The sequence below is a fragment of the Falco rusticolus genome, chromosome 9, assembly GCF_015220075.1.
Source record: "Falco rusticolus isolate bFalRus1 chromosome 9, bFalRus1.pri, whole genome shotgun sequence".
Classification (NCBI taxonomy): domain Eukaryota; kingdom Metazoa; phylum Chordata; class Aves; order Falconiformes; family Falconidae; genus Falco; species Falco rusticolus.
The window spans coordinates 165062-188196 of NC_051195.1; the positions used below are offsets into that span (position 1 = coordinate 165062).

The 23135-nt window shown below is 36.8% G+C and overlaps 1 protein-coding gene across 8 annotated transcripts in view; it reads left to right on the forward strand.

Annotated features, from left to right (window-relative positions):
- CFAP46 (cilia and flagella associated protein 46) overlaps window positions 1–13298 on the forward strand; it is an 80732-nt gene extending 67434 nt beyond the window's left edge. For 5 of the 8 annotated variants that reach the window (XM_037399422.1, XM_037399425.1, XM_037399427.1 and 2 more), the window contains 10 exons: window positions 924–1088; window positions 2865–2941; window positions 3496–3556; window positions 3644–3679; window positions 5822–5924; window positions 7060–7172; window positions 8051–8132; window positions 10853–10989; window positions 11479–11565; window positions 12350–13298. In XM_037399422.1, the coding sequence (XP_037255319.1) occupies window positions 924–1088; window positions 2865–2941; window positions 3496–3556; window positions 3644–3679; window positions 5822–5924; window positions 7060–7172; window positions 8051–8132; window positions 10853–10989; window positions 11479–11565; window positions 12350–12486 (998 nt within the window). In that variant the 3' untranslated portion in view covers window positions 12487–13298. Of the gene's footprint in view, window positions 1–923; window positions 1089–2864; window positions 2942–3495; window positions 3588–3643; window positions 3680–5821; window positions 5925–7059; window positions 7173–8050; window positions 8133–9330; window positions 9504–10852; window positions 10990–11478; window positions 11566–12349 lie in introns of those variants that run through there. The other 3 variants (XM_037399428.1, XR_005106096.1, XM_037399429.1) reach the window with 3 other exon arrangements.
- The last annotated feature ends 9837 nt before the right edge of the window (window positions 13299–23135 follow it).

The following is a 23135-nucleotide window of genomic DNA, read 5'->3' on the forward strand; positions in this document are numbered from 1 at the left end:
GTTGATCTCTTTTATGTGGTCTTTTCCTGCTTTTTACTGTATGGATTCTCACAGGTTTTTTGCCTAATGCAAGCCTAATGCTGGAATATGTCCCTAAACGTGTTCCAAGAGAAGAGGCAATCAAGTCCATGGCTTGCTTTGGGGATGAGTTTTTTGCTTTATGGTGGGGAGCAGTGAAGTTTCTCAGTTAAAAATTACTAGAAAAAGATAAACATTTGCATTTGCTTTTACCTGCAAAAATTTATTTCTGAGACACTGGCACAGGTTGTCCAGGGAGGCTGTGTTCAAGGCTAGGAGGGTGGAGCTTTGAGCAACCTGGTCTAGTGGAAGGTGCCTCTGCCCCTGGCAGGGGGGTTGGAACAAGATGATCTTTAAGGACCATTTCAACCCCAAACCACTCTGTGATTCTGTAATTCTGCAATCTGGCAGCTGGCTGCTTCTGCCATTCTGCAAAGACCTCATAACTTCTCTTCCATGTATTTGTTGTTTCTCTGTAGAACAGGAAAATACTGTCAGAATGATACTCGGTACTAACAGAAACAAAAAGTTTCCTACAGAAAGACAGTTAGTATGGAATAAGAACTCCTTGTTTAGCCAAACACTTCTAAGGCAATTTTGCATTTCCAAACACCATTTTCCTCAATACACTGCAGTACACCTGGACTTAATTCTGAGATGTCTGGTTATTTATAAGGGGATATTTTTCCCCATGTGCACACGAATGCATATGCATAGAAACTTGACAACATCTTGGGAGTAATGGCATCAAAAGAAATATTTTTGCATAATGCACTTAATCCACAGTAAAATGGAGTTCAGGTGTCATACAGTAGAGGAAATTTAGGGTTTTAATCTGCTTTCATTTATTGATACACATATTGAGAACTTCTAAATCTCAGTTGTGTTCTGTCACATTTCTTCAGGTACACCTACGGACTTAGGATTGTGTGTGGTAATACTAGGAGATAAGTTATTGATGGAATTGCCTTTGGAAGCTCTGAGTATCTTTAAAGCGGAAGGAATAAGTTCTGTGTCCAGAGATTTTTCACTCCAGATTCTCTACAATCGAGAACATCTGGCTGCCTCAGGTACTGTTAGATAAGCATTCTTTAGATTAGCTTAATGATGCAGCAAACGAGATAATACACTGTTCTTATTATTTAAATTGTAAGTATTATGTTTTACTGGAAGAATGCCACATACAGTAGGTTTCCACTACTTTAGATGGAATAGATAGTACAGTAGACTTACTATAGTTGCAGTGTTAGCTAATTTAAAATAAACTCTACATGTTAAAGAATTATGGATCTAAAATGTCTTGCAGAGTTTCAGTTATACAAAGTATGGTCTTAAACTCTTCAAAGCTGTTTCCAGCTGTACTGAAAAAATTGAAATAAGAATTTAGACTTCTGTTGATTTTCTTTAACATTAGCGTAAGACTCAAATAAGCTCAAAATATCAAATGTGAAAAACTTTTAATCGTTGAACTATGTCCTGTCTGTATAGCTAAGATAACATTAAGGGCTCAGGTCAATCCAGCGATTCTGACGCTATGCATGAGCTAAATCAAGATCCCACAGGCTTTATGGATGTCTCTCATTACTGGAGACACACCCTATATAAACTGGAGTGAAATGAGTTTGTTAAGTGAGGTACTTGGACTGTTGGTAATCTTGTCCTTATGATATCTTAAAATTCATTTATTCTAAAAGTGAGTAATAAAAGCAGGCATTAAGCAGTTTCATGTATGAATCAAATATACCTTCTGTTACTGCAGTTAAAAATCTGAAGTCAAAACCACATCTTAAAGTAAATTATTAAAACTAGTGGACCTAAGCTAAAAAATAGGCTAATTTTAGAAAATCTCACTCCCTGCCATGAAGGTATTCTGTTCCAGAGAAGTTCTTCTGTTGTGTTCATATCTGAATATTTCATGCCTTCCAGAGAGGTTCTTGTACTGTGTTCATATCTGTAATATTTAGCACCTTTGGTATAAGCTGTCCTCAGTTTTTCCATTTCACCCCTCCTTTCTAAAGGGAAAAAGTAGTGAATAATCTCAGATGAGAGTATTTTTAGTCTACATACCCATTCATATACTGTTAGGGGTATGTTAGAAATAGGAGTTTTAGAACATGTGGGAGGTTTTTTCCATTTCTGTTTTTTGGGGGTTTTTAAGTGAAATTTCTTATGGTTGCATAATTTTAGAAGTGCATAAATGAGAGAAAGCATAGTTGAAAAGTCTCTATTCATGCAATTATGAAAGTAGCCACTGAATGAGGAGAGATAAACTAGCCATATGAGTAAAAATGCGTATCATAAACTTCCACGAACTTGCAGTGCACTCCAGTGATAACTGGCTGAGACATGCACTTTGAGTGATAGTCATATATATAGTGAGAAATATAAGTCAAGTTTCTGTGCTTTTAAAAGATCCCTTAAAGAAATAAAAAATCAGATTAAAATGTGAAACTTTCTTTTCCCTTTCAATCTCTGCATGTTTCTCAGAAGCTTCAGTTTTGCCAATAATATCAACAATGAACAGATAAAGCAATAGGCTTAGAAAGTGCTTTGGTAATCACTATTTCACTCTACCCTAAATCTGCAAAGTAATGAAGCATTTCTAAGGAATCTAAGTCTAAGGGATCACATCTCTTGCTTGTTTTCCACTTTCAAGCCATTATTTTTAGGCAGGAGAGTTTGGGGAATATCTTTGCCTTGCTGTGATGTGAAATTAATTTTTATTTTTCTAGTTTAATCTGTTACTATTATTACATCATAATAAATATAAGTAGTCCTTCAAGATAGTTGTATTTTCTAAAACTGCCTGTATCTTAAACAAAAATCTGTTCTCTTCAATTCCACAGAGGCTGAAGTTAAAACAGATGTTGAAGTATCTAAAGAAACAAAACCAAAAGCTTATTGGAAAAAGAATCTCAAAATGGTGAACTTTCCACTTTTTAAAAATAAACTTAATAAGAGTAACTTTTTTTTTAATGTAAAAAGTGTTAAAGAGCTAGAAATGGCTTGCATAGATTCTCATTAATGTGCTAGAATTCTGAAGTGGAATAAATATCACCTAAGTCCATAAGAATTTTGCTTCTTGTTGATTTTGCAATAATGGCAGAGTTATTTCTTTGAAAAATCATACTTTCTGTGTAAATGTGATGTATTTAACAACCCACCAAGGAGCTGCTTAAAATTACGCACATGGTTCCCCCAGCAATATTTTGTACAGTGTATGCACGTATTTGTATAAATATATATATGCATATATATCTCTGTATACTTGCGCACACGTGTATATATAGGTAATGTATGTATATGCAGAATATGCTTTTAATTTCCACTGATAATTGAGTATCATGCTACTTTTAATCCTACCTTCAAAACTTTAGAACATCCTTTTATTAGTTGTTTGACACAAAGAATGCAATATTGTTAATATTTGATTGAGACTTCTGGATGTAATAGAATATATATTCTTTTTAATTACAGGCACCAGTTGATCGTGATTTACCCTCTAATTGCTTGGCTGTTGATACTCATAATTTTAAATGTATCCTTTCACAATTAACTAAGTATATCAGGTAAACTTTCTTTTTTGTTGTTTATATTGCATTGTTTACACTTAACGGTTTATCAGATATTGTGGACCCCTACAATGAAGGAAGAGGGGCAGGTAATTTATATTAAATAATATTTTCTCCACAGACTATCAATGTAATTCTGAAATCTTTGTAACCAAAAAAGAAGTCATGACATTAAGATCTTGACAAAAAAGTTCAGCTTTTCATCAGAACAGTAATGCTTCTCACCTGTCAAATGGTGCATCAGTGAAACACTATAACCTGTTCAGGTTCAGGAAATACATTAGATTGTCTTATTATTTCTTTCATATCACTAACTATTGACCTAATATCACCAAGAAAATAATCGATTGAGTAACTTTTCTTACTATGTAATCCAATTAAAAACATACATTTACTTTCAAGAACTTGTTATAGCATTTTTAATTTTTCAAAGATGCGCCATTAAGATACAGTATCAGAAGTGTAGGGAACGATATAGATTATATGAAAGGATTTGCTGCTTTGTATGATCATCTTTGTTATACAAGAAATCTGCTTGAAGGCCATGAATGGGCTTGGAACAAATGGTACTGAGTGAGAATGGACTGGGACAGGAGCAGTCAGACTCACCAAACGTGCAGAGTAATTCTAAAGCTAAAGACTGCAGATAAAGCATGTGTTATATGTAGGTTTTGCAGTCCTTTCAAAGGTGAAGGGTACAATGACAGACACAATCCTATAAGGATATTTGAGAGGGTTATTAATTCCTTTTGGAATGTATTTATCAAGGCAGTAGGCACTTACTGCATTACCCTAGACTAGAACAGAACAGAATATTTTCAGTTGGAAAGGACCTAGAACGACCATCTAGTCAAACTGCCTGACCACTTCAGGGCTGATCAACAGCTAAAGCATGTTAAGGGCATTGTCCAAATGCCTCTTAAACACCGACAGGCTCGGTGCATCAACCACCTCTCCCGGAAGCCTGTTCCAGTGTTTGACCACCCTCTTGGTAAAGGAAATGCTTCCTAATGTCCAGTCTGAAGCTCTCCTGAAGCAGCTTTGAACCATTCCCACACATCCTCTCCCTGGATCCAAGGGAGAAGAGATCCACACCTCCTTCTCCACGTCCCCTCCTCAGGAAGCTGCAGAGAGCAATGAGGTTGTTCCTCAGCCTCCTTCTCTCCAAACTAGACAAACCCAGAGTCCTCAGCCTTTTTTTTCAGGGAAATTCTTTACTCTGAGGGTGGCGAGGCGCTGGCCCAGGCTACCCAGAGCAGCTGTGGATGCCCCATCCCTGGCAGCTCAAGGCCAGGCTGGATGGGGCTGGGAGCAGCCTGGGCTGGGAACTGGGTGGCCTTTAAGGTCCCTTCCAACCCAAACCATTCTGTGATTCTGTGATATGGTATGATGACATGCCTTCCAGGCCTTCACCAGCTCTGTTGCTCTCCTCTGGATATGATAATTCAGTCTGACACCAACACTTCAAGAATACAATTTTACCTCAGTTTTTTCCCAGTGTGTGCAATAGTTTAACTGATTCACATTCATTAACCAAATTGCATATATATCAAATGCCAAAAACTGATTTAATGGAGGTTTTTAATTAATATGGTTATTAAACCTAAACTTGACACAAAAGAAGCGACTGAACAGTCAGTAGCGTAATAGAGTATGTGCCCATATGTGTGCAGTTTCTTCTTCACAGCAGATCAAAATAAAACACCATTTACCATGTGCTCAGTATCTGGAGTGTATTAATTTACAGTGGTATGGAAAAGTAGTCAGAAAAAAAAAAGAATTATCATTGAATATACGATGTCTTTGGAGAGCAGAGTTGGGTTCAGAGTCCTTTGTGAATGCAGGGCTCTGGAAATTCACTTATTTTCTCCATCTACTTAAGTCCTCCCTGAGCTTCTGGAACAGAACTGCATGAGCAGTGCTGGTGTTTTCAGCTCTTTACAGTTTTCTACAAGTTTCTATTTTGTGCTTTTAAAATCTTTAACCTGTCTACCAAATAATATTTGTCACTTAAGACATACTCCTTTCAAATGGGAATTACAAACAATTTTACCCAGAAAATGACACAATTGATGCAGTTTTAAAAGCCAGACTTAGGTTTCAAAAAACTTAAGATCTAATGATGACCGACCCCCCCCTAAATATTGTCACTTTAAAATTATTAAAATTAAGATTGCCCAAGATGCTTTGTAGCATGTTAAGCTCATAATGATGACATTCTGTTCTTGCAGAAGCTTTGAGTCCTTCCCAGAAAATAAAGGAAATCCTAGAAAAATACCATGACTTATTTACAATACAGTGGGAAGGAATTACAGGCAATGTACATGTTCCAAGGTTTGTAATATTCTATGTGCTTTCATGTTTTATCCATGTTTCTTTTTTAAAATTGTGCCTATTGCCAGAGGGTTCAGTCATAAAACAGGGTCACATTTTGCTGCAATGGTAAACACATAGCTAACCATTGTCTTTGTTTCAAATGCATATTTAGATTTGTAGACACAGTATTTTAGGGATCTGAAATACAGTGCCTACGAAGTGATTAGCTAGATTGGTTGTGTGAAGGTTACAGTATATGTAGATAATCCAATTTTGACCAAGAGTCTACTTGTGCAGTCTTTGATGAGTATTCCAACTATGTGTGAGCATAAATGTAATTTCTGGCTTTGTTCATAATTGGTTTTAAATCCAAATATTAAAACCTGTAGCACCTCCATGCACACTGAATCAACTCTATGATTGGAGCACAGATTCCTGAAGCAAAGTGGTGAAGGTACCTCTCACAGTTTGCAATTTCAAGCATCTGATCGTGATTAGCATTTTATGGAGTTTATTCATAAACACACTTGGTTCTTTATAAAGTACTTTACTTTTAAGGTCACAGGGATCTCAAGAGGTCAATAAGTGACAAGTCCTGTGAGTCAGCACAGTCATCGCTGTACCTTCCTTTGTAACTGCTAGTTTAATCAGTCCTTTGAAATAGTCTCTACTTAGGTAAAATCAATATGTAGGTGCTTTACTGTTCCTTCGTAACAAAGATTGTTACTTCTCAAACGGCATAGTTTTTGCTGCCAGCTAGGCAGCATCTCTCTTCAAAACCTAATTTCTTCATATCCTGATGGGTGCATACATAAACACTCCTGTTGAATGTTAGACTAAATACTGGAATTTCAAAGCTGTACAGTGCATACATCGATTATTTATCTAAAAATACACTATGCCTCATGTTTACTGTGAGATGTTACTACACTAAGTATACCTCTGTATTAAAATAATTACTATTAATAGTCTATAAGTTATTACACTTCCAATTGAAGTCTGCAGTCTTGTTTATCTCCTTGCTTTGCATGTTGACTTTCCTTATAAATATTTCCAGAGTAAGTAACACTGGAATGTTTGCTATGGATAATTTCTGAAAAATATTCTTGTAAAATAGTAACATGAAAGTAACATACTTCTTCCTTCCTTTCAGCCAAGCTGAGTGGGAGCAGCTGCTGACAAACTGCAGTGCATTTCTGTTCTACGGGATGGAGAGATTCGTGTCTCATATTTTACTCGACAGACTGGTTGCTATGAACATTGCAAGTGAGATAAGCACACTGAAAAATATTTTTTTAATTACACCGCCTTTTGTTCTCAGTTGTGTTTATTTCGTACTGTATCATATCATAGTATTGATGTTAGCAATTAAGAGCTTTTTTCAAGATCCAGATTTTTAATTGGGAAAAACTGCACAATACAGATGTCATTCTGCTGCCCAGCTTTCTTGTTATGCCTCACAATGAAATTTAGTCTTTCTCCATTTCCAAATGTTGGAATTTCTTAAGTTCCAAAAACTGAATCATCATCTGATGGTTTTCCTGGTAACTCTTCTCCTTTTCTATGGAATTTAGTATTTGATATCAAAGTATTTTTTATTTTTAAGAACAACCTCTGCAGCTGTTAACCTCAGATTTAAGCTACAGCAAACCAAACAGTAGGGAAAGCTGTTTTAATTTTGAGAGTATTCTAAGTTATTTCACTGGAGGCCTTTAAGGAATATAAGGAGTGTTTGAAATGTAACTTGGTCTTAACTTGTGGAGAGGAGCTGCACGGATAACATTTCCATACCTGCATACCATAAACTCTGACAAGAGTTTGTAACTACAGAAGTGAGTCATATAGATTGGTAGCCTGTAATAAGATGGTACATGGACTTCATTCTTAGTTATACTAAGGTGGCACAGGAAAAAAACCTGCAAAACACTGTGGAAAAGTGTAGCAGAATTGCATCATATAAGGTTAGGATGGCTTTATTAGTGTTCATTTACTTAATACTTGACAATTTTTGCTGAAATACATAAATTTTATATTCTATGTGTTCAAGAAATTCATCACCTTAGGAAAGGCCTGACTGACTTGTATTAATTATCTTGGGCATTCTTATTAGTGCAAATACCATTACTGTAACATATTTTTTCCAGAATGCCATTTGATGATAATTCTAGATCTGGTGAGATCAAAGGAAAGTTATCAAAGAATTACAGAGTCTGGTATCCACAAAAGGTAAGATAAAGTTTATTTTGGTAAACTCCACGGTAAGGCAAATTATTTTTATTTCAAAGCAAAGTTAAAATTTTGAGTTACAAATAATGTCATTTACTTCTGCAAGTAGAAGGGCTCATATCTACACCTAAGGGAGAAGTTAGCCTCTTTATCTTGTAGCTTCATTCTTTACATAGGGATAAAAAGGGTGAAAGCTCTGTTACAAAGCAATGATCAAGAAAATGCAACACAGAAACATTGCTGTATTACATATTACACATACCACCCAATTCTGAATTCAAGATTCTCAAAATGTTCTAATTAATATATAAAAGTGCCCTTTAACAGATAAACTGTTAAGAGTCTAAGGTTTCATACACTGAACAGTTTGTCAGCCATTTTTAAATTTAAATAAATTACTATGTCATGTTAAAATAACCTGTTCAAAATCTTGAATGTTATTAATCTGATCTCTTATAGCTTTTAAAAGCACCTCAGTATTTTCCTTGCTTTTTGGTTGACAAGTGTCAGGTTTTATATACTTTTATTGTATGTTTATTAGGAATACTTGACAGATGGCACACTACAAATAACTTTTAAGGTATTAAAAGCAAGAAGAATAGTTCTAGTGTCCTAATTTTATTCGTGAGTTATTTAGTCTATGCTGAGTTTTCAGATAACCCAATTATACTCTGGAGGGACAAGAGGCCTTGCAAGGGATCTACATAGATTGGAGCATTGAGCAATCATCAGTGCCATGAAATTTAAGAACAAATGCTGGGTTCTGCACCCTGTTCAGGGACAGAGTAACGCTGGGCACAAGTCAAAACAGGGAGAGGAGTGACTGGAGAGCAGTCCTGCAGAAAGGGAGCTGGGGGTGCCAGCTGGCAGCAGGCTCAGTGGGAGCCAGCAGTGTGCGCTGGCACCAAGAGGGCAAACCGCATCCTGGGGTGCATCAGACACAGCATAGCCAGTTGGTCAGACAGGGGATTGTGCCGATGTATTTATCATTGGTGTGGCCTCACCCCAAATACCGTGTGCAGTGCTGAGCCCCACAGTTTAAGAAGGATGTGAAGGTCCTTGAATGTGCCCAGAGGAGGGTGGGCAAGCAAGCTGGTGAAGGGCTGGAAGGCATGTCTTCTGCAGAGCGGCTGAGGACTCTGGGTTTGTCTAGTTTGGAGAGAAGGAGGCTGAGGAACAACCTCATTGCTCTCTGCAGCTTCCTGAGGAGGGGACGTGGAGAAGGAGGTGCAGATCTCTTCTCCCTCAGATCCAGGGACAGGATGCGTGGGAGTGGTTCAAAGCTGCTTCAGGAGAGCTTCAGACTGGACATTAGGAAGCATTTCCTTTACCAAGAGGGTGGTCAAACACTGGAACAGGCTTCCGGGAGAGGTGGTTGATGCACCGAGCCTGTCGGTGTTTAAGAGGCATTTGGACAATGCCCTTAACATGCTTTAGCTGTTGATCAGCCCTGAAGTGGTCAGGCAGTTTGACTAGATGGTCGTTCTAGGTCCCTTCCAACTGAAAATATTCTGTTCTGTTCTATTCTGTTCTCTTAACACAGATCATATAAAAATCTTTTTCATGTAACTTTTGGGACTGCTGTAGTTCTGCAGCCAATTAAATCATATAACCAGTCCTATTAGGGTTGCATAAATACCTCTTGACTTCTCTGATTATTCATTCCATGAAAAAGAAATACTTCCTCTCTTAAAATACTGCTTAATTAGTGCAACAATATAAAAGTTAAAATGAATTGTGTAAGATAGTTTATACACACACCTACATATGTAAATATAAAGATCTCTGAGGGTTTAAACAACTTCTCAGGCTTTTATTTTTAATATCATTTTTCAGCTCCCCCAAACAGCCATTTCCTAAACCAAAACAAGGTACAAATCCTTAAACTAGTTTTTCCAACTCTGAACTTTTGAAGTCTCACTTTAATAGATTGTAATTTATCAACAGGACTTTTTTTTAAGTCTAAAAGCTTCTAGAACATTTAGAATAACATTCAGTTAAAACTAAGTCACATAACTGGATAGACAATCAGATAGCATCTCCCCAAAAGATTGCAAAAAACTTTTAATTACCATGTTCTGATAAAGTCTCCATGAAAAGCAGAAGCTAATAAAAACAAAATTCAGCCTTCACTTTACTGCACTTCCAACCCTACAGAGTATCAATCCTCTCCCATCACTAAAACAATAATACCAAAGATGCTTACTTACATATTGAGCAGCAAAAACCCTAATCCAGCTTCAGAAGTGATTTGCTTTTAAGCCTCCAAATTAATGCCGTGCTTAAGACAAAGATCAAACTTTCAGTTCCTGCAATATTTTATGTTTCCCTTTAGCAACTTAAGTAGAACTTAACAAGTCTTTTCACCTGATTCCCAACATTTTTACTGTCTTATGAAGGGTATTCTGCCGTATTTTGTCAAAGTTAGTGTGTTAGTCCTCCTTTCACATTTCCTGAGATGCCCAGAACAATAATGTGACAGGGAGCAATCCACATGATAAGATTGCATCATGAAAAGGTGTAGAGAGAAAGTAAGCTAAATTCTTTGTACTAAATTTAAGGTACTGTAAGAACATTAGAAAAAACTTTATGGTCAGTGTACAAGAAAATGCAGTCTGGCATTCCCTTTTATATTAAGATGCATTGTGTGTTTAGTTATATTTTTTGATATATTATGTGCGGGTTTAGTTCATTGATCGCATACTTTTGATTTTCTTTAGTTGTCTACAAACTGCTATAGAGACACCAACAGAGACAGCAGTGCTTCTGAGCCTTACTGGTGTTCGTTCTATAATAGCCAACCAGTGGTACACTACCTTGCAAGAGAATGCAGAAAGGCTAGAAATTTTGTCCAAGAGTAAGTATTTGTATTTGTCATCGTTTGCATGTATATTGTTTCAGACATTTGTATGTATACAGCCACGGAGGTGTGTGTGTATGTACTTGTCTCCCATCTCTTCTTTCTTTGTCTCTCACAAAATTTTGCCAGGAGTTTCCATAGGAGGTAAACTGCCTGCAGGAGCCACCATGTTGTTGACAGGTTGATCTTTCAAACAGAACATTAACCTACTTTTATGAGCTTTAGTGGGGATTTGTTTATGGTCATATTGTAAGAATAGGATTTCTACGGTGAGTAGTGCCCTAGGACTTGGCAATCTATAGTTACATAAACTATGGGGAAAACAAAGGCTGGAGATAACTCATCTTCAGAGATACAAAACTACATCTGTAAAGATATCCTTTTCCACTAAATTTTACATGTGAAGACATCAGGATGTATGGTTGATATTTTCTTGTTTTTCAAAACTTTCATTAAAGACTCACAGAAACTAACATTTCTTTCTAGATTTGTTGAGCATCGGTAGAACAACTGGGCAGACAGTCCGTATTCTTCAAAAGAGTAATATTCACAGGGAAAGGGATTCCATTAAAAGTAAGAATTAAAGAGCTTAATACAAAAGACTGGCAGTGAATGTTAACTAGAACCTGGTAGGCCTGTGTTTAGTTCACAGGTGTAAGTGAAGTCTTTCAGATGAGCTATGACAAATTTTTGTGATGCTTCTTAAAAGAATTGAGAGTGAGAAGGCCACTGATACAGTATTATAATTGGAGTAGCTGTATTTTACATACATAAAATTTTGGGGGAGACTTTGTCATAGCTGACCAAAAGCTAAAATTTATGCTCCACTGAACTGTTACAAAATGATGTAGTGTGACTGAAAAGTTACATCAGGAGCATGACATGAGCAATAGAAATGATATGGACTATAGACTGCAAAAAGATAAGTCGAACCTGCAGTGATTAGACAAGTCTTCATTGTAAAGGGCATGCTATATATATGAAATTCCACCTGGCATCTGTTTGGAAAGGGGAGAAGGATTTTTGAGTAAAACAATTTTTAATATACTGCTTATAAAATTACATAGATATTTTTCATTGTATAGAACTTACCTCTTAAAACAAGGGTAAATAAAATGAATTTTAGTTATAACTTCACTGTCATAGAATTGAACAGAGAAAGTTCAGATCAGAAGTGTTTTGTGTTTTTTCAGAAAATGCTTCTTGGATATAGTGGCAGTTATTATAATAAGAATGTAAAAGAATGTAAAAGAACCACACATTAATCAAAGAGAAGATATGTTAAATTACTGCACTTAAAGCATTCTTATATTCAGTCACATTCAGAAATAATAATGTTTTTAAAATATTTTTATAGTGGAAGTGGATTCTCACAGCTCTTCAGGAGACAAAGCAGAAGAACAGACGATTTACACTTCCTCAAATCTTCCTGCAACTCATCCATCATTTTTAAATTGTGTGCTATATGGTTTACCGAATGTAATTATTATGTAATTGTGGCAGATTTTTCATACCAGGAATACCACTACACTGTGCATAGGGCACACTTTGCATTTAAAGGTGTGGCAGATACTTATTTCTGTATGGCCTAAGGAGAGGTGAGCTTAAGAAAACGTACATTTTGCTGATTGACTGATCTCTTTTTTCAGATGTAAACAGAAATTATTAGAATAAGTGTCAGGAAAATATCAAAGAACATATTGCAGTTAGTAGTCCAAAATTTTCTGAACTCAGCGAATCCCTTAAAAGGAGAATACTGACACATCTTAAAGGAAATTAGGCTAGTAATTTTGGGCATTGATGCAGGAGTGGAATTGGAATGTATCATTTTCAGTACTTCTATTTGGAAAAACTTTTCCTTGATGTATTTTATTTTTACATGGAAGATTTACCAGGAGCATATCTGAAAAATTTTCCAAGTCACCTTATTCTGAGATAATTGATTTTTAATTTTTTCATGGTTGTAGTTGTAGTTTAATTAGAAAACAAGGTGGTATTAAATAAAATGTTTAATAAGCTTTGTTTTCCTCATTTCTCTGTAGTTTTCCTGAATAACACAGGAAGATATATTAAATTATTCCAAAATCCCAAATAAGATTATTACATGTTTAGATTTTGTAACATGCTTTGTTAATAAGCAATGCATTTTTAAAATACATATTTTAGAACCTTATTTGTAGTCATAACAGTAGAAATAAATGTAAATTAATTTAACACTTATGGAAAATACAAAGCTTTGATCATAGTTGCAACTAAAACCATTTCAAGAGTCTCTTCTTCTTTTTCCCAATAAAATGGTGATGGTCTGCTGCCTGTGATAAATTTTTTTGTGTTCCTGATAGAGCATTAAAATGGCACTGAAAATATACTGGTTTTGACTACGTGCTGTGCTATACTTAATTAGAACCTGGTAAGAGTTATACGGCTATATAGACCATAATTACAAAAACATGACATGCAAAATACTTCTTTTATGTACACAATAGAATATAAATGTGTACTTCTTTCCCCCTTGGTCTCACAATTTAATTAGATGACCTTATATGAACTGTAGCTGCTCTGTCAAGCTGTGTTCCATAACATGCATGATTTTTATTCCCTTTATACATAATTTTCTTCTTTATTTAGACATAGGACATATATTTTTTATGGCATGTATCAGGGCATTTGGTAACAATACAAATTCAGTAAAGAAGAGATCATAGACTGTACTTAAGTTGTTCAGCCTAAAAATTAAGGAATTAGTCAGTGTAAGATATTTTCAAGTCTCTGAACTTGCCATGTTTCACCAGATACTGGCCTGAGTCCCTTTCCCCAGGTTCTCACATTTATTTGTTTGTTTATTTTTAGGTCTTACCAGGTGCCTTTTCATTGCATCAGTATTAAGCAGCTGCTTTTTTAAAATCCCATGCATGGTATTTGGGAAGCTCAAGTATTTCCAAGTTTGAAGAAGAAATTATCTTGAATGAAGCAAATATCCACACTTGCTGTTCAGTACAGCAAATTTCCACAATATTGTTAATTTCTTTAATTATTTTCTAGATTAATGTCCACATCATTCTCCAGCACATTCATTGCTATGAAATTTTATTTCCCTGCTGTTAATGGCATTTTTTACCTGGAATGCCATCTTTCTAGTGCTGTCTCTTTACCTGTAACATAAAAGGCTTTGAAAAAAAATCTGTTCAGTGGGAATCATGAAGACTTGTCTGCCTTTCTACAGTTTTGATGAATTTATATTAACTTCCACCTTCTTGAAATAAGAAATTTAAAAAATAGTAAAATCCAGAAAAGTTTTGATGCTTCAGAAATGACAGTGTTGTTCTTTGAGAATAATACAGGATAAAAACTGCAAGATTGCAAAGGTTAGAAAAAACCATTGATACCCAGGTACAATGGGCTTCTTCAGGAGTTTACTACTGTGGTTTTATTTATGAAACTGATGGAAATAACTTAATCTACCAAAGGTTTTTCTCCAGAAATTTTCACATTTGTATCTGATACTTTAGCCCTAACTACATTGCAACAACCTCTGTCAGAAAGATGAATGAGTATGACCAAAAATTTCTTTACAGTCTGACAGCACTACTTTATCAGGAAACATCGATAAAGAATAATGGCCTTATCCAGGAAACTTCAGACCTGTAAGCTTTACTTGAGAGTAAGATGTTGGAAATAATAATCAGAGAAACCGTGGCAGAATACTTACAAATCAGCAATGGATGCTGCGTAAGTATAGTAAAAGTGGTGGCATACATAATTGCATAATATGTCTAATTGGCATTTCTGAGGCATTAAAAAATAATTGACTTAGGGCCATGAAGTGTAGTTATAACCAAATTGCCTGGGATATTAAGACAGTATTCTCTGTATTACTGTGCTAAATATCAGTCAGTAAAATCATTAATAGTAGTAGGACTATGAGTAGATGATGATAACTGTACTTTAGGTGACAGTGGTTATGCAGTGACATAGGAAGGTGTCTAGTTCATTCCTTTCAGGAATTAGTACCAGAATAATATCTTGTCTTTCATCACATGTTTGTAGAATGTGCAGTGACAAGATTGTACAAAAGTCATCACTTGATGTATAGTAGCATTTGGAATGATTGCAAAAGAAAAAGAGCACAGACTAACATCTTTTGTATTTCTTTTAAATTTACAATGGCAATTTAACAAAGTAGAAGAACCTTCTTCTTGTACAGAGGAGAGCTTCAGCAGCTCAGCTGATACAGGTTTAGAGTTCAGAACATTTGTCTGTTAAAGATAATAAATACAAATGGAACCAGGCAAAGAAAGGTTGAGAAGGAAAAGTTATGTTTCAGAAACTTGAGTTGAATAAGCAACTTAAAGCTTAGCATTTTCTGATATTCTTCAGACTGTGATTGAAATTTTAGGCAGAAGGACTCCTCTGTGAGGACAATTTTGAGTTTTAATTAGGAAACATAAAAAGACCCCGCTTTAGAGTTAATGATAAATGCACTGTAATATGCCTAATGAGTCTCTGAATTTTAGAAGCAAATTAAGTCCTAAATTTGCATCTTTGTCACAGACACAAACATTTTCTTCAATTTAGAAGCTTTTGCAGAAATGTTACAGTTCTCACTTTAGAATTTCAGGGTCAGCCAACTCTGTTCCAAGAAATGGAACAAGACAGTTCAGGGCATATTCACCAGACCAAATTGAAATGTTTCCATTTGTTCTTGAGTCATTTGGCCATCAGCTGAGAATTATAAGGCGGTGCCTAGTCAGGCGGAGTCTGGAATTAGGGGAGAGAGTGGGAGTGAAAAAAATGAAAGAAAAATAGAGAGGTTCTCAGATGTCTTCTGTCATCATGGAATGAAAACCATGTCAGATTTCAAACAGACTGTGCAAAAGTTTGGGTAAACATCATCTGTGTTGAAGTCAAGGTTCAAAGTAAAACAAGAAAAAAACCAACAGAAAGTGAAGTGCTGTCATAGCAGATTATCTGGTCTAACAATAGCAAGCTTTCTCCCCGAAGAGTGAGTTGACACATGGTGGCAATGAAAGCAAAAGAAATGTTGTGTGCAGCACAGAAGGAGCAAAGAGAGCTATGTTTATCATGTAGTGGCCTGACATATGAGACCCTGAAGAGGAATCTTGACTTCAGATTGTTTGGAGAATTAAATAATAGCATAGTTAGACATACTGAAGGTCTTCATTCTTTAACATTGAATATGAAATGAGTTAACCAAAATCTCTAGCTGCAGATACAGAAATGGAATTAAGACTGTTGATTTCATGTAAGGTTTTGTATAGAAAGAGTACTCCCTAGTAACTGCACTAGAAATAGTCATGATGAAATGCTGATGTGATTATTTTAAACGATTCATTAAATACACACAAATAGCAAATTCAAAAAGGTAAGGCCTAGTATTAATGTTGTATAAGTAGAATTGCAGAATTATTGAGTAGTTTCAGTTGGAAGGGACCTTGAAGACCACCCAGTCCCACCCCCCTGCCCTGGGCAGGGCCCCCTCCCCCCAGTCCAGGCTGCTCCCAGCCCCATCCAGCCTGGCCTTGAGCACTGCCAGGGATGGGGCACCCACAGCTGCTCTGGGCAGCCTGGGCCAGCTCCTCGCCGCCCTCACGGGGAACAATTTCTGCCTCACATCTCATCTACATCTCCCCTCTCTCAGTTTAAAACTGTTGCCCCTTGTTCTGTCACTACCGACCTTTGTAAAAGTCTGTCTTTCTTGCAAGACCCCTTTCTGTATTGAATGGTTGCAATTAGATCTCCTTGCACAGGGGAGATGTTCCAGCCCTTGGACCGTTTCCTTGGCCCTCCTCTGGACATATCTTTCTTGTACTGGGGACCCCTGAACTGGATGCGGTAATCCAGCCGGGGTCTCACAAAGGAAGAAATTATTTTTATTCTATTAAGCAAGTAACTTTTTATTAAATAAAAAGCCAGTTTTAAATTAGGATTATTAAAAAATATTTTTCGACTTTTTGGAGGAATATTCTAGAGAATGCTGTCCATTTATTTGCGTATGAGCTCTTAATTTTAAGATATTATATATTGTTAAGCAACTTGGAGGAAAAAATCCACCTAACTAATGACCAAGGAATAAATTACAGTACATACAGCTTAGGACATATGAGCTCTCTACTAGAAAGACATTGGCACAAGCCCAAACAACAAGAATAAAAGCTTCTGAAAATATTTCATCTACGTGGCACCACATCGTTCCCTTGCACTGTTCCCATTCATAGAAGAAATATTAAACAGTTAGTGCTATTCCATGTATCGTCTTTAAAATAACTTTCTGAATTATGTCTCAGCAACATAACAAATCACATTATCAATTAGCTTTTATAACAGAAATGACATTTCATAATATATTTGAGCATGAAAAGAATTGGTCAGCTAAAATTTATGTAATCTAAAAAAGGTGAGGAGAAAAAAATCATGGTGAATTTATTGATAATATTCTAGGACAAGAACATCATTTGGATAGTAGGTAGCTGCCCAAGGAAAGTGTAGTTCTAAGTGGTCTGCAGGGGAGAACTGCAGCAGGTTTGCTACAAAATGATACAAAAAACCAACAAAAAAAGAGAAGCTCTGTCATTAATCCCTAGGGTAACTGCCCTGAAATTAAACTGCCATAAGCAGTCGTTCAGGATTTCTCATCACATATGTTACTTTCTCCAAAGCTAGGAGAGCTGGTCTCAGTAAGTCTGTCTCCCTTGCTTGCAAAGGGATGTGGTAGAGCAGATGCCAAATCTTAGGAGCTGATGGCTGTGGGTATTTGTACAGAGGGAAATTAGAGCAGATTTGAGATGGTTGTAAAGATAATTCCCATGTCTATTTAAGCCCATTTGTCTGAGTTTGAACACTAATTTAATGGCTTTACAACCTGCTAAGCCTTCTTAAACTCTGCTTTTGCACACTGCATGACCTGAAAGCTATCCAAGAGTAAGATGTCAGATGGGAGCCAAGCATCCTATATGAATATAAATCCCTTCCTCTATATATTGTGGATGGAAGACCAGCTCAATGGCTGTAAAGCCATGAGGAACAGCTTTTTGTGGGTATTAATTCATGCCTCCAACTGAATTGTCTTTATATAGATACAATAATATGCATGGATTTTAAGAACGTAAAGTTAAAACTGAAGGTATGTGTATGTGCCCTGAAACATTTACCAGTCTGTGGAAGACAGTCATTGCTCATATAATGAGTAGGTATTTGCCAGTGAGAGCAGAACATGGGTGGTCTGTCATGAACCTAGTAGGTACCATTTTCAAAAGCAGTAGTCACAAAAGTCTTCATTTACGTATAAAAAGAGAGTAAACAAATTTAATAAATTGCAGCTTTCCAGAGGGTTGCCTAAGACTTATGGTACCAAAAATAATTTTAGATCATCCTAATCTTACAAAAATGCAGTATGATATGTTCACAACATTTCTGGTATGTAAAATATCAATTACAATATTCCCTGAATCTTGCTATTATTATATATATGTAGATATTTAAAGATAATTAAGTGCTGTAATCACAGTAGTACATCTACCATAGAATGTATTCTTCCACTGTCAAGGGAGTATATGTACAGTAAGCCAGGGTTAAGTTCAGTACCATTGAGGCCTACAAAATGGAAGACCCCTTTCAGAAGTAAAGGCCTATATCCTCAGCTAAGAAGATACAAGAACTTAAAAGGGAAATAATCTTCAGCAGTCATAATCTTCAACCTTAATGCTTTGAGTCACCATCAGCAAAGGAAGGTGTTGTTAATAGAAATTGTACATAGTTGACTAGCTTTCTGAAAATTTTCAAACATGACATGCCCCTGTTTTCTTAGCTGTTCAGTTTGGTGGCAGTGTCCATTACTATGGGAAATATTTAGAGAAATATTCCTTTATTACTGAATTACGACTATGATTTATTTTTCCTCTATTTCATATAATGCTCCAGCCTGACAGGTGATGGCAGAAGAAGGTGAGAACTGGCAAGATGAAACTGAAAGTGAGATCAGCACTGAGTTCTGGTAGTACATTCTTTCCTATAACCAAATGTTGGTGACCTCTCACTTTTCCTGATGGGTCTCATGCTTGACATTTACCATTTGGAATTAGGTGAAACTAGATGTCCACAAAGATGAACAGCTTTTGCAGAAATCTCCAGCAGGGCTGCACTAATTAGGAATTGGTGTTTATTTTCTGAACATACATGTGCAAATATTTTCTATAATTCCTGTATTTCCCTCTAGCCTTTTCGATGACTTAATTTTTTTAAAGGCAGTAAAGTTACTGTCACAAGACAAGTTTCTTCCCAGAATGGATGGTTCAGACTTCTGTTCTTTATGGGCCTACTGTACCCATATTCAACAATTCAATGATTCGAGAGGTGATGTAACAACTTTTCCATGCTACTGGTGCACTGAAATAAACTAAAGATAAGGACACTGAAGTTAACTAAAACAGGTCCATCAATGTCTAAAATTCTTTTTAATTTTGGGTGGTTTTTTTTCTTATTTGCACAAGTATGTCAATAGTAGCTACACTGCAGTGAGAGCTGCAGCAAAAAAACCCACCCCAAACTGGGTTTTTACAAAGTGCAACTAATAATTTTCCTGGACAGTCATAAGCTGTACTGACTTACTTATGAAAATATTTCATACTATGGGTGTTCTACTCTCTGACTGGGTACCGGGTACTAGATCTTACTAATCATATCACAGTGACAGTGTCCACAATGCTTTTCTCTGTCTTCTTCTTCTGGTTAATGCCAACATTTTAAGAGATGGATCCCTGCTCACAGTTTGTCTTGATTAGCACAATGAAGGCATGATCACCGTCAGTAAGGGGAAATGGTTTCATACTGTAGGCCAGAAGTGTTCGTTTGGAGAACTGCTATGGATGGCATGGAGAACAAGCTCGGAAGTATAAAGTGAACTTGGTGAGAGAACAGTGACAATGGCAGCTGTAATCTGCCATATCCTGGAAGAGGAGTGTGCAGGGAAAAAGTTTGTGATGAAAACATTTAGTCTGTTCAGAGGAGACATCTTGACTGTTCTACTATTCTACTATTAATGAGCTTGTCTACTGAAGTTCTCAGCATTCTTGGAGCAGCCAGAACAGTCTGTTCTTCTACTGATGTGACAGGTACTTATTAATGACCTGTCAATACACTGTCAGAGAATTAACTAAGAGTTTCTATTGGAAGAAGAGAATGGGTTTCCAAAAATACGTGCAGTTCAGTCATGTCTTCAGAACTTATCTGGACTTGTAACTCTTGAACTAGCTTACAGAATATATGATAAGAATGATGTATGCTGCAGCTGAGGTGTGTAGATGGCTATCTGTCATCATCTGGTCAATCCTGATAGTGAGGTAGCAGCTAAATTGGAGATAGCAATAAGCATGATACTGGCATAGTATTTAATAGAGGAAAAACTATTCCACTACATGGTCACTGATCAGGACCCCAATGTCCCTTAGAAGTCATAAGAAATATCTAAACATACTGTCTTCATTATTGACTAATAATTCATAAAAGGCTAAAAGAAAATATCTTGGCTCTTGTAGGAGCTCTCACCTACCAAATCAGTGATACTCACATTTAGGAAATGTGATGACTCAGTTCAGAAAGGATTTGGCGAGAACAGTTCCATCTTTTCCATGCAGTTATCCCTGTCCAGCACAGTAATGCTTCCCAAATTCCCAGCACTGGACAGCTTTCATCACTACCGGAGGTAGAGTGCCATGAAATGATTTTTCAAGAAAGCAAGTAGATTCCTGCATTAGTGCATCGGTCACAATGTGTAAGAAATGTAAACTGGTACTCTCATTGTCATGTATAGCAACCACTACTTTTATGTCTTGCAAAAGTAAATGGAAGTGTTTTCTCTTGTCATTTTGCTTTAGCTAAGTAATTTTGAGTCTTGCTATTGTATTGTATGACACATTTTTGTCTGATGTCTGTCCTCTAGCTATTCCTGCTGGTGAGCTTCTCCCTGGAACCCAGAAATGTCAGATCAAGGCTCAGTTTCTATTTCTCAGTCTACGCAGTGTGTAATCTCCCCTGTTGCCAACACCTGAACATATAAGCCTTGGATGTTCACGACCCTACTGCAGTTGCAGGTACTCAGACTTCTTATCCTACTCACTAGCTAATGGAATGGAAAGTTTTAAGAGAAAACTTAAAACTTTCATATGAATGAAGTTCTTACTTGCTTACTAGTAAATGGAATTTTACTCATGTTCACACATGCCCACTCAGAACAGAGAGCACACCCACACAGAATACAGTTAGAAGTAGATTAATGAGAAGATAGAATAGATTGTGGGGATCAAGTGCCAGTCTCAGACAACATACTGACTAGCAGCCTGTTTACATGCAACTGACCCCCTCTAGCCCCTTTCCTCTCTATTTCCCTGCACCTGATAAATCTAGAGCCCTTCTTTTGCCCAGCTTTGGTTGTTCCTCTAAGCATCCCATGAGTCTTTATCAATTCCCATAAACACCTTAAAACATCTCGTACTAGATTTTAGAACTCTCCAACTGCTTTTCCCTTGCATTCAATATTCTGCTGTAGGCAATGACCCCCTTCAGTCTCCAAGGCATACAGGAAGGGAGTTTCTCTCCTTGACCCATCTTGATGAGTTTCATCCCAGGGCAACCGGCTGACAGTCCTCCTTTGATAGCCCCAAGTGTAACAACCTGCTTGACTCCTCACACTGAACAGGTTACTAGAGTTCCTTTTGTGTTATTGTTCATCAGATCCTCACTGGGCCTTTTTGTTTATAATGATGAGCCTGTAAACTTACACTCTAAACATCACAGGTGCATTCTTTCTCCACTCAGCTGCTCCAGACGAGCTCAGATGGATAAAGATTTGCTGGGGTAGGTAGAGTGGGAACAGACTTCTTCAGCTGAGGAAGACCATACCATGGAGATACACTGTCAGTATTTTGCCTGTTGTGTGTCTGTTCTAGCAAAATGTGAACAACTTAACCATGTTCTTAATTTTTATCATATATGGAACAGAGACCGGTTTTGGCTTTTAAGTTTTAATGGCATCACTTTAGTGGCCACATGTAGTCTGTGTGGATGATGCTGAATCTGCAGCAGGAAAGTCAGAAATTAACCATGAAAGAACCTATGTAAATATCTGTGGAGATTTGGAGTAAGAGGTATCTATAATACACTTTATAGCTTTTTAAAAAACAGATAATGACTGAGTGAAGACCAGAAAGTTCCAGGGGAGTAGGACAGCATTCCTGGACCAAGGATATAAATCTTGTTAACGAGAAACTGGCAAGATAAAGAGGTGCTCTGGTGTCCTCAGATGACATATGACCATAAATGGATAAAAAGAGTAGTGGTACTACTCCCCAGACCACCACTGAAGACTCTCTGAGACCCCCATGCAAGCGTAAAAAACTTCTGCTGGCTCAGCAGTTCCCACTCAGGCACAGAAAACTCGGTTAGCTCAGCACAATAAATACATATTAGATAGGTGGAATTATTGGATTAGTTAGGTGGAGCTTTGTAACTTTTGTGTATAAAGATTTGATGAAGGATCCTAGTAGGTGTGCTTGATTTGTGTAAATACACTGAGCACCCTGTGCAGAATAAAACATCTCCACTCTAAACATACTTTGAGTGTGTTTCGAGTGTTCTCTTGCAAACAGGCAACATGGACACCAGATGGTTGAGAGGTATTTCACCTGTAAGGACTTGTACCTTCCTGTGTGTTCAGTGACAGGGCTGCACATGCAACTAGGTGCACACATTATACATGCAGATAAAGGCAAGTCCACTGTCTTGCCGTCTTCCAAAACAGCATGGAAGCCAACACTGAGGCATTTGTATCTCTATGAAGTATTTATACACTGATGGCTTTCTTGACACAAAAGAATATGTTATATTTTCAGGTCCAGGCAGAGACAGAACTTAAGCAGTGCTATTCCCATAAGTGACAGAGATCTTCATTTTGCTCTTTTGGTATAGTCACAATGGAGCAGTGTCAATGTTTGTACCAGATACTGGCTTCTGTGCTGTTTTTATAGGTATTTTTCTTTCTCCTCCAACAGAGTCCATTAGTATTTGTCCTGAATGACATTGACTTTTATTCCATCTGAAAATACCTATTTAGCATTTTTTGGTTATTAGTA